The 12,018-nt window shown below is 46.6% G+C and overlaps 1 protein-coding gene across 1 annotated transcript in view; it reads left to right on the forward strand.

The window, feature by feature from the left end:
- The window catches only part of OTOA (otoancorin), a 56,434-nt gene that overhangs the window by 16,073 nt on the left and 28,343 nt on the right, over positions 1 to 12,018 (forward strand). The window contains exons 7-13 of the mRNA XM_061153983.1: positions 475 to 642; positions 1,372 to 1,512; positions 3,165 to 3,223; positions 3,400 to 3,517; positions 6,445 to 6,518; positions 9,202 to 9,337; positions 10,291 to 10,481. Of these exons, the coding sequence (XP_061009966.1) occupies positions 475 to 642; positions 1,372 to 1,512; positions 3,165 to 3,223; positions 3,400 to 3,517; positions 6,445 to 6,518; positions 9,202 to 9,337; positions 10,291 to 10,481 (887 nt within the window). The remainder of the gene's footprint in view (positions 1 to 474; positions 643 to 1,371; positions 1,513 to 3,164; positions 3,224 to 3,399; positions 3,518 to 6,444; positions 6,519 to 9,201; positions 9,338 to 10,290; positions 10,482 to 12,018) is intronic.

Raw genomic sequence — 12,018 nt, forward strand, 5'->3', positions numbered from 1 at the left:
CCCCCAACTTTTAAATCTCGTCAGCTAGATCAGATTATACACAGAAGAGCCCGTTGCCTGGTCAGCCGTGGCATATGGGGCACTGTGCCGTGCTGTGTCAGTCGTGTCCGACTCTTTGTGACCCCGTGGACTGCAGCCCACCAGGCTCCCCTGTCCATGGGGTTTCTCCAGGCAAGAATACTGGAGTGGGTTGCTTTGCCCTCCTCCACTGCTTTTTAATTAATTCTGCTGTGGCCTCGGATGGCATAGGGATTACCCCAGCGGCCCAGTTAACCTGTGTGTTGTGTTTTGATACTTAAGTCTCTTTCCTGATGGAAGGAGAAGGGTCTGGGAGGGCAGCTTGGGTCTTGCTCACAGTGGTGCAAGTGATGCCCCAGCGCCCATCCCGACGCCCAGCCTGCAGTGGGGCCTGGTAAACGCCCTTGAGGTGCAGCCCCGAGGCTGGTCCTCACCCTCCCTTGCTGGCGGCCCCAGGTGCTGTCCTTCTACAACGTCAGTCAGATGGGCGTGCTGCTGGCTGGGGTCGGCACGCAGGCCTTCCACGCCATGGACCGCAGGGACCTCATGCAGCTCCTAAGAAGCGCCACGTCCCTGCACGTGTCCGACTTGTCGCCTGCCCAGCAGCACGGTGTCCTGAGCAAGGTGAGAGGAAGACGTCTGGTCTGCAGCCCCTGGAGCTCTCAGGCGTGTGGTTTTGGGACTTTGTGAGGGGGCTTTTGTCTTTGGGTGGGGTTGTTCTGAGCCTGGAGAATGCCTTCTTCTGATGCCCACCTCCCGTTCCTTCCAGAACGTGCCCCTGGGTTCGAGCCTGATTCTCCCCAGACCCTGGTGCTGTCCCCAGTCAGCTGAATCCAGAACACTTTTTTCAGTTGGATTTCTTGCTGTCATAATGTTTTAGGGGTTTGGTTCTCAAATGTGGAAATGAATCTTGAATTCCCCAAGTGCTTCAGAAAGGCCCTCCTTTCCTGTTCCAAAGCCAGGCCCACATTTCTGTCTCTCACTTGCAGTGGGTCTTCTGGGCATCCTATCCCGTTGGACCTGCCACGTCTAATTGCACAGTCTGCTAAGAAAGCAACTCAAAGGGTTGGGCCTAAAATACCAATACCTTGCAGATAGCTGTAGCTCTTATGGTTAAAGGGTGTGGGTTTTGGAATAAGGCAGAATTGGGCTTGAATCTTATGTTATCAACTTACTTGTTAAGCTTTGGTTTTCTTACCTGTAAAGGACCATCCTCACCTCTTTGGGTTGCTGAGCAGACCTGGTGGGATTTATTGCCCCTGAAGCACCTGACTGACCCAGTGCCTGGCCCTCACCCAATACTCAGTCCATCTTCTGCCAAGTTGTTATTATGTTTCCTCTCACTTTTGACAGGTGATGGAAGCAGAAGATACTGCCTCTGGCATTGTTGAAATACAGGGGGCTTTCTTTAAGGAAGTGTCTCTCTTTGATTTATGGAGGGAATCTGGATTCAACTCCACAGTCCTGAAGGAAAAGGAGATCCGGAGGAGTCAGGTACGGCTGCAAAGCCCAGAGGTGGTGCCGGGGGTTCTGATTGTCTTGTGGGAAAGGTCTGTTCTAAGGTTAACTTGGTACTTGGTAAAACAAACTTATTTCTGGGTGATTAAACTCATGAACTTGGGCAAACTCCGGGAGATGGTGGTAAGGGACAGGGAAGCCTGGTGTGCTGTAGTCCATGGGCTCGGGAAGAGTCGGACATAACTTGGTAACTGAACAATAGCAACAAACTGCGGGGGCAGAATATTGTTAAGTTGGATGAGACCCAAGTGTGAATTCCGGGGCTACTGTTGATTAACTTTGGGGTCACTGCTTCTTCTCCCATGGCCTCAGTTTTCTCATCTGCAAAATGGGGCTCATTTCTCACGAGACTCTGCTGGGCATGCACTGTACACAAGAGCATTTACTACTGGGGTCGCCTGGGGAGAGTTGTGCTGTGGAGGCCCTTGAACTTCCTCTGACTTGCATTCATTCATTCATTCATAGTGTTTATGGAGCCCCTGGCCACTTCTCTCCCCTCTCAGGTCCCAGGTGCTCTTCGTGGTCCTGGGGAAATGGAAGTGAAGGGAGCTTCCTTCCTAATGAGGGAGACAGTACGGAAGATCCGTAGTTAAATGTATGCCCTGCTACCTGTTGCCTCTTCTTCTTTTTTTCTTTTTGGTCCCTCTGCTGGGCTTGTGGGATGTAAGTTTCCCAACCAGGGATCGAACCTGGGTCTTTGGCGATGAGAGCGTGGCATCCTAACCACGGGACCTCCAGGGAATAGATATGTGCCCTGTTAGATGACAGATGCTGACGAGTGCTAAGGAGACAGTAAGCCAGGGGAGGAGGCAGGGGGTCTAGAGGGTGGGGAGTGAGCTGTTTAGACAGGTGACTAGCTGAGCTCAGAGAGGTTGAAGGGGCCATGAACTCTTAGCTGCAGCGTGTGGGATCTACTTCCCTGATCAGGGATCAAAAACCCAGGCACCCTGCACGGGGAGCACGGAGTCTTGGCCACTGGACCACCAGGGAAGACCCAGGAGATTCTTTATCTATAGAACTTTCTAGCCCATCCTGGTCTAGTCATCTCAGTTTTACTTCCTGGAAACCTGTGTGTTCAGGAACCAGCAGGTGGGCATGAAATAGGGGCTGCAGGGGGTCCTCAACTGGGCAGCGGCTTCTCTGAGCACAGGAAGTAAACCTCCCGCCTCGCTGCCTTGACTTTGCTCCTCTGACTTTGCTCCTCGTTCACCTCCTGGACCACCGGGGGTGTGAGCGCGTGGGCTCTGCAATCAGTGGACGCCAGCCCAAATCCCAGCTGGGCTGCTTAGCGACTGTGTGAAAGTGAAAGTGAAGTCGCTCAGTCCTGTCTGACTCTTTGGAACGCTGTGGACTGTAGCCCTCCAGGCTCCTCTATCCATGGGATTTTCCAGGCGAGAATACTGTAGTGGGTTGCCATTTCCTTCTCCAGGGCATCTTCCCGACCCAGGGATCGAACTCGGGTCTCCCGCATTGCAGGCAGACTCTGAGCCGCCAGGGAAATCCTACAATTGTGTGGTTCTAGGTAAATAACAAAGCTTCCATTTTCCCATCTGTGAAATGGGAGCACAGGACTCATGACGATGGCCCATGAGTGCTCCATCAATGCGGCAATCATTCTCTTCCCTCAGGCCTTGTTCCTGTTTGAGCTTCTGTCAAAGACGACCAGGAGGCCCGAGGAGCTCCTGAGGTAAGCCTGGGGCTGACGAGCCCTCTGCAGTCTCCCTCTCCAGGAGCCTCATTCCCCAGGAGGGAGAGTTGGATGTCCTGCCTGCAGTGGGTGTCGGATCAGATCTGCCTGCTCTTGCTCCTTCTTTCCTCCTCCCTGCTGCCCCTTTCTCCCAGGCCCCTTGTCTCATTTTCTAGTGCAGGGCAGCTGCTCAAAGGTGTGACGTGCCCCCACATTGATGCCATGAGCGCCGACTCCTTTCTGGTTCATTTCCACTATTTCGAGAACAACTTCTCTCTGCTTTCACCGTATCAGGTACCATCGAAGCCCTTCCCTGCCGCTCATTCTCTCTCCGTACCCCAGTCATGGGGTGGATTAACTGTGGTGTCTTAAGATACTCGTGCCAGGATTATTGATGCAGATGATGATATGGGGCCAAGTATTGAGCCAGCTTTTCTCTAATTTCTGTTTTAAAAGCGCCACATACCCATGCCTCTGCAGCCAGAGTCTCAGCAGACGGGCTATTCTATACCCAGATGTGAACCTCAGATTTCAGTTGGAAAGTAGACCATTTTTGCACATTCACAATTATGCTCTCCTAGGAGTGCTGGTCACACTCTCATCCACCTTCCTACCCTTGCCAGTGGTAGCCTGGCATGGGAACAGTCCTCCAGGAGAATTTAATTTTTCATTTAGAACTTCACTTTCCAAACAGTTAAGGAGACTCTTTAACTCTTTGGGGAGACTAGAGGCAGTGCTTGATTTTCACTGTATCTAAGTAAGTGAAAACAGGCCTGGGGAGCAGTGTTTGGACTTGGAGTGTAAGCAGTGAGCTGTATAGTGTCTGAGAGGGTGAGCACGTGGCCTGTGCATTTCAGATCTGAATGAAATGTTTCCAAGCAATAAAATTTTCTTTTTTTTTCCCCTTCCATATATTTTAATTTTTTATTATCTTTTAAGATCTTTTAGTTTTTTTCTCTTTCTTTATTAAATTATGGGAGTATGATAACACATTTCCAAGGAGACTTGGAAAATACAGAACAAAGTCACACACAGTTCTACTATATATTGTAATTAGTTTTTTAAGTAGATAATTTCAGATTTTTAGTTGGAGTTTCTATAGCGAACTCTCAAAAATTAATAGAATGAATAGGCAGAAAGTTTATAGTAGACCTGAAAGGCATTATGAACCAATTCAACATAATTAAGATTTATATAATTTTCACACAACAGCAGGATACAGATTCTATTCAAGTTCTTATAGACTATAAACCAGGAGACACTGGAACATATACAGGGACAGAAAACAAGGTGAAAACATTTCATGTTCTAAAGGCATTGAAGCCATACAAGGTCTGTTCTCTTATCACTGTGGAATTGTGTTAGAAATCAATATTAAAAGATATTTGAAAATCAACTACATATTTTCACGTGCAATGTAACATTTACTGAGCAAGCTCTTTGACTTAGCCGTTGAAAGCCTCAATAAAATTAAAAGACTGACAAAACAAGGAGGGTGATTGCAAAGAAGACAGCATTTAAATGAAAAAGTTAATATCAAGGATACTTAAAAACACCCATGTATTTGGGAGCTAAATGTCCCACTTTCAAATGATGGGTGTATCTAAGCAGCCGTAACAAGGAAAATTAGAAAATATTTGCAACAGGACAAAAATGAAAAGAGAATTTTCTCCCCAAGAGCCAGGAAGGGTACAGCCAACTATATAATCCTTTGACATCATTAGAATAATGTGCAGATTTTTAATGAAGCCCGTCATTCCCTCGGATTGTTTATTCTGTCAGTGGTTCTCAAAGTCAGGCTTGCATCAGCATGGCCTGAAAGGCTTGTTTGCTGCGTAGCACGTTTCAGTTTTGCCGGATGAGCGAGTTGTGATGTGATGTACGACACAGCGCCTGCAGTTCACAATATATCTGCACTTCACAATTTGCTAAGACGGTTGCTCTCAAGTTATGTGCTCTTTCTAAAGAACCAAAACCAAGGGACCAAAGGACACTTTCGGAGATGCTGGGCATGCCTGTTACCCTGATTGTGGTGATGCCTGCCATCACGGGTGTTTGCACGTGCTTGCCTCATCAAAGAGTATGCATTAAATATGTGTGATTCTCTGCATATCAATTATACCTCAACAAAAAAATGCAGAGCCCCACTTGCAGAGTTTCCCTGGGGCTCCTGGGATGAAGCCTGATACTTTTCATTTTAACACTTCCCTGGTGAGAACCACTGAAATCTACAAAAAGCCTTGCCCAGGTAGGGCAGCAAGCAGGTAATTTCTGTAACCTGGACCTTGGTGTGGCTGTCTCCTTCCACTCATCCAACTGATGCAATGGATGGAGTTCAGGCCCGCTTTGAGGAAGACCTGCACATTCAAATAGGAAGCGATGTCCCCATAAACCTCCTTACCTGACTCTGCCCAGTTCTAAGAACCTTCAGATACAAGTATTTAGAAAATTTGCCTTTATTGTTTATCTTTTTGCTGAAAACACATGATTATTATAAAACAAAACAATAGAGAGGAAGTAAAATTTCTCCTAGAGCATAGTTCTCAACAGGGGACCATTTGGACATATCTGGAAACACCTTTTTTCATCACACCTGGGGGAGATGCCACTGACACCTATTAGGTAGAGGCCAGGGATGCTACTTAACCATCCTGTTATGCTGAGGATAGCTCCTGCAACATGGATTTATCCTGCCTCAAATGTCAGTCATGAGGCTTCAGAGGTATAACTACAGAGGAAGTTTGCTATTGACTTGGAGAATTTTTAGTATATCTAAAACATATCTACATGTAATTTAAAAAACACAAATAAGCTCATACCATACACAATGTTCTGTTTAAATTTATATGATACACATACACATAAATCTACCATATGGAAACAAAATAGTTGCATAGTATTCCACCATATGACTATACCATAATTTACTTCATCAGTCCCGTAGTGATGTATCTTAAGGTCACATCTCGTTTGTAGTTATAAAAGAAACTGTGGTGAGCATTCTCAGACTTAAATTTTTTTGGGCATCTTGTTCTTGCCCCAGTTTCCTCATCCATAAACTTGGTGTAGTAGTGTTACCTACATCTTAGGGTGTTAAAGTGAACGTATAAGTTAATAAGTGAATGTATTCAAAGCACTTAGAACAGTTTCTGACCCACAGAAAGCACAATCTGTGTTTGGTCTTATTGGACTCAATTCCTAGAATTGCTTTAATCTTTCAGGTTAACTGTTTGGCGTGGAAATACTGGGAGGTTTCCAGGTCCTCTATGCCACTCTTCCTCTTGGCTGCACTCCCGTAAGTGAACATCAAGTCCCCCCTTTTTGGCATATGATTGGCAGGTGTCCCCAAAGCCAAAGTGATTCTCTCTCCCTAGGTGTCGTTAAGGAACTGGAGGCAAGTAGGGAGTGCCTTCAACAATGAAATCCTTGAGATCCGGCATATAAATTCTGAGCCCCATGGTCATGTTTCAGGCACACTCTCTTGATTATTCTTGTTATTTAAAAACCAAAGCCAAAGCAATCTGAATTTGAATGAGTGAATGCCAGTGAAGGGGGTCACATCTAGGCTGTCCTCACAGCTGGGTCCAGGCTCCAGGGGAATTAGGACTAATGGGAATGGTGGGATTTCTCCTCTAAGATGTGTGGGTGATCAGGCCTGGGGGGCAGCCCTGCTTTTTATATATGGTCTGGACACAGTTTCTCTCTTTTTCTCTTTATTTCCCTCTTTCTTCTCTTGCTGCCATTGTCTTCACTGAATTAAAATTATTTGTTGAGTACTTACTACATATTAAGTCCTGAGAGGTAAGTTAATTTTCCCCTTATAAAAGCCTACAATCTCATGGAGGAAAAACAGACAAGCGTTAAGCCAACTATAATATCAAGTTGATATTTGATTGAAAGTAACAGAACCTTCACTCCAACTGGCTTAGGCAATAAAAGGTAATTTTGTGTTCAGGAAAATCCAGGTGTGGACTCCAGGCATAGCTAGATCCTTGGGCTCAAATGAGAAGGCCAGAGGGGTCAGGGAGGGCTTGTGTGACACTCTGGGGTGTTTTGTATTCTGGGCACACTTTTATGCTTCAGAGAGATCATCATCGTGGTCCATAGAGAGGATGGAGTGCAGGGATCCTGGCTGGAAGAGAGAGACAGTGGAGGCTTATTTCTATAAACTTGACCTTGGCATGGTTGTCTTATCCACATATCCATGTCTTATTCCACATATCCATGTCTCAGCTCAAACAGTACTCCCTTCAGAGGACAGACAGTCCCTGGCTGTCCTCACATTTTCCTTCATGATAGAGCCATTTAATTTTCTTCCTTTCACTCATTACTAGCTTAAATGATCTGTTTCATTAACTGGTTTCTGTGTTTCTTCCCCCTAGAGAATCCTGAGGGTAGGGACCTGCCGCTCATGTCACAGCGCTTGGCATGCAGCATGTGTCCATGCTAAGTCACGTCAGTTGTGTCCAATTCTTTGCTGCCCCATGGACTGTAGCCCACTAGGCTCCTCTGTCCATGAGATTCTCCAGGCAAGAAGACTGGAGTGAGCTGTGATGCCCTCCTCCAGGCGATCTTCCTGATCCAGGGATTGAACCCATGTCTCTTTACATCTCCTGTGTTGGCAAGCAGGTTCCTTACCACTCGTGCCACCTGGGAAGTCCTGGCATGCTGCAGATGTTCTTTATATATTTGCTGAATGAATGAAAGTAAAGTGTGAAAGTGAAAGTGTTAGTCGCACAGTCACGTCTGACTCTTTGTGACCCCATGAACTGTAGCCTGCCAGGCTCCTCTGTCCATGGAATTATCCAGGCAAGAATACTGGAATGGGTTGCCATTCCCTTCTCCAGGGGATCTTCCCAACCCAGGGGTCGAATCCAGGTCACCTGCATTGCAGGCAGATTCTTTACTGTCTGAGCTACCAGGGAAGCCCTCTGATTGAATGAATGAAGAAATAAATAAGACAGTGACATTAGGAATGGAGAGACAAGAACAGATTTGAGTATTATTGAGGAGCCAGCAAAGAAAGATTTAGGGATAAAGAGATGAAGGAGTCTTGGATGGCAGAGAGAAGGCAGAACATGTTTGAAAGGAGGAGGTTGAATTTGGTTTTGGAATAGTGAAGTGGCAATGATGCCACATGGGTCTTTCTCAACCTTTATTTCATTATTGCCTCCCAAAGGAGAAAAATTTAACTTCTCCATAATGAGAGAAATTACAAGGAGTAAGATTGTGTTGAGTAGGGTTGAGCTTTGGCAGATCACAAATCACTGTAATAACTAATATTCCCCATCCACATCCCTCCCTTTCCCTGAACCAGTTTCTCCCCATCGGGGGAAATATTGTCCTCTGTTGAGAATATAAGGTCAAGAGCTTGGAGGAGGGTTCTCAGCTCAAACAGTGCTCCCTTCAGAGGGGCTTCCCTGGCTGGTCCCCACATCATCCTTCATGATAGAGCCATTTAATTTTCTTCCTTCCATCCATTACTAGCTGAAATAACATTTTATTAACTGGTCTCTATGTTTTTTTGCCCTAGAGAATTTGGGGCTTGACAGAATTGGGAGTCATTTCTCTCCCCACTCTCTCCTCATCCTTTTCCGTCCACTTTCTATTTTCATTTTTTTCTCCTCTTTGTCTCTTTCTTCTTCGGCTTTTTCATTTCCTTTCTCCTCACCTCCCCTCAACCAGTCCAACAGGCAGCTTCTGTCTGTGGAGATCCTGTTCTCAGATCCCGCTGTTGGGTCATGGAAGGGGAGCATGATGGGAAGGTTGTTTCCACCTGTGAGAGAAGAGCATTATGGGAAGTTTGCTTCCTGACAGTGAAAAAGAAAAACGATGGGTGGGAGGCTTGCTCCCTGCTCAGAGGAGCCAGGACATCACTGGGGAGAACCAACACTTGAGCATCAGCTCTGTAATGAGCTCCTGGGCAAATACAGAGCAGCCCCTGTCTTCCTTCCCTCATCCTCCCCATCTCTCTCCAGGGCTCGCTACCTGGCTTCTATCCCAGATTCTCGGTGTGTGCCCTTCCTGATCAGCCTGGGGAAGAGTCAGCTGGACTCCTTGGTTTTAGATTCCCACAAAAAAAATTCCGTTCTCAAGAAAGTGCAGCAGTGCCTGGTAAGGAATCTCTTCCTGGGTGACGCTTTGACTTGTGTCCCTTCCCCTCTGGGGCCTGTGGGCATCCTGGGGAATCCTCAGAGGAGCTGGCTGGGTTCTCAGGTCTGTGTGATGGCCAGAAGTCTGGTCTCAAAGCTGGCTCTGAAACCACTGGGTGGGACACTCTTGGCCACTGGTTCTGGGGGACTTCCATTCTGGGGCCTGAATGAGGGGAGGCCGCCCTGGAGGACTGGAAGGAGCACAGTACAGAGTCTGGGCTCTGGACAAGTCTTTGCCAGTGATTGGTTTTGTGGCTTTGGGCAGGTCACTTCTCATCCTTGAACCTCAGTCTCCTCATCTGTAAAATGGGTACAGTAGCACTTTCTTCATAGAGCTCTTGTGGACATGAAATAGGTTATATACTGTTTAGTGCAAAGGCTCAAAGGGCTGAGCTGGCAGTTTCTTTATCTTGAAAAAGTGTATGATACTAGTACTTATACAGTTACTTTGAAGATGAACAGAGTAAGACCTGGAAACACTTACAACAGTGCCCAGCACATAGTAAGCACTGAATAAATGTTAGCTATTTTTGTCATTTTGAGAAAGAGCTTTGGAGGCTTTCAAGGGCCTATAAACTTGAAAGTACTGTTTTTATTATTGCTCTGCTCTCATCATATGGGTACTGAACGATGGGGTATCCTCAGAGCAATGACAGTGATAATGACCGCAGCCTCAGTGAGTGAGTGCTCATGATGGACGAGCCTTCTGCCCACACCCGCCCCCCACTCCGTGTGGTCGCCCAGACTTCTGAGGCCTACTCCCTTGGGGTGAAGTTAGGCCTTGTGTGAGTCCACAGTAGGGTAGGTGGTTTGGATCCTGGAACCTTGATGAGGTTTGGGGTCAGGAAGTGTTTTATGGGATCACGATCTGGAACCCCACTGGGCCTTTCCACCAGCTCCACTTGTCGATTTCAGAGCCACACCATTGCTGACGAGTACGCCGTGGACATCCTGGGGAACTTGCTCTGTCACCTGCCGGCAGCCGTCATCCGCCGTGGGTTGTCCCCCAAAGCCTGGGCCACCGCCCTGCGTGGCCTCAGAGACTGCCTGGACCTCAGCCCCCAGCAGAAGGCGGCGGTGAGGCTGAGGCTCCTGGAACAGCATGGGTGAGGAGGGCCCCGGGCTCGGCTCCGAGGCTGCGGTGGGGCTGCTGGCGAAGGGGCCCCCAGCCCTGGCTCTTCCACCTCAAAGCAGAGTCTCTAACTTGTGATGAGGTTAGAGCCTGGGATTTATTCTGGAAGCTTGACCTTTTTTTCTTTTGGATTCAGATTCCCTGTAAGTGAGAATGATAGCTTGTCTGCAGGCCTCACGTGGTTGTCACCAATACATCTTGGCTTATGGAAAATGAAGGAGTCTCAAAAAAGATGGCACTTTATGGGACTTCTCTGGTGGTCTAGTACCATGCTTTGAAGGCAGGGGGGGTGGGCTCAATCCCTGGTTGGGGAACTAAGATCCCACATGCTGTGAGATGCAGCCAAAAAATAAACTTCGGAAAAAAAAAAGATGACACTTTACAAATACAAGGAGGTCTTATTATTATTGTTGTTAAAATAACAACAACAATAATAATGTAAATAACTGAGACACTGTCAGCTCTGGGTGAGTGAGAACTTCCTCAGGGAAAACAGAGCTGTCCTTTCCCATGCAGAATTTTCTGAAGTTAGGTCAGACTTGAGTAGGGCCTAGACATCAGTTAATGGTTAGACAACAAATGTCTTTGGAGTAGTTACTGTGGCCCAGGCACTTAATATTACATAGAGTTTAAGAGGCAGGACTCGGGAACCTGAGTCTTTCGGTTAAATTTTTCTATCATTTACAGCCTGTGTGATCTGGGAAAAGCTCCTCAGTCTTTTTGCATTTTATTTTTGCTTCTGTAGGATGGGGGCAGTGAGAGTCCCCACAGAGGTGTTGATTAGCTGAGTTAATACATGCAAAGGACTTACAACAGTGCCCTGCATGTAGAACTGAGTATTTGACAACTGCTTTATCACAAGAAATGGAGATTCAGGAGATTCAGTTGTTATCATTACATGTGTTATTACCTGTTGTCATGGAACTTACAGTCTAATGGGATACTGTTGTTAATGAAAGAGATAAAGGGAGGTTTTTTGGCCAGGGATGGTTTGCCTTGGTCCTAGCCGAAGGATTATCACTGTTAATTAGACAGATCTCCTTTAGCCATATCACCAGACATCCTTTAGAGATAGTGTGGGGTACGTCCCTGTAGACATTTGTGTCTCCATAAGAACAACAGTGTATCCTGGGTCAGTGCCAGGATCCTGGCAAGTTATTATTCTGCCAAGTTTGAGAGGAAATTTCATCTTGCCATAGGATGAGACTTATAATGGTAATTATAAAAGGAATTGTAAAAGTAATTATAGCATTACTTTTCTGTTGAGGAAAGGGAGGAAGGAAACACTCTGATGCAAATGAAAGAAATTCAGGAGCTCAATTCACACTAAAAAATGGGAGTTGATCGAGTTTAGAAGTGAATGTGACTTCAGGCATGACTGGATCCAGGGGCTCAAATGAAGTCATCAGGAAAACATTCCCCCCACCTCTCAGCTCTGTGTTCTTGGGTGTGGCCTTTATTTTCTCCATTTGGTGATAGTACTGGCCTGCAATATCCTTTTTATTGCTAAA

This window comes from Dama dama, chromosome 10 (assembly GCF_033118175.1).
Source record: "Dama dama isolate Ldn47 chromosome 10, ASM3311817v1, whole genome shotgun sequence".
Lineage (NCBI taxonomy): Eukaryota > Metazoa > Chordata > Mammalia > Artiodactyla > Cervidae > Dama > Dama dama.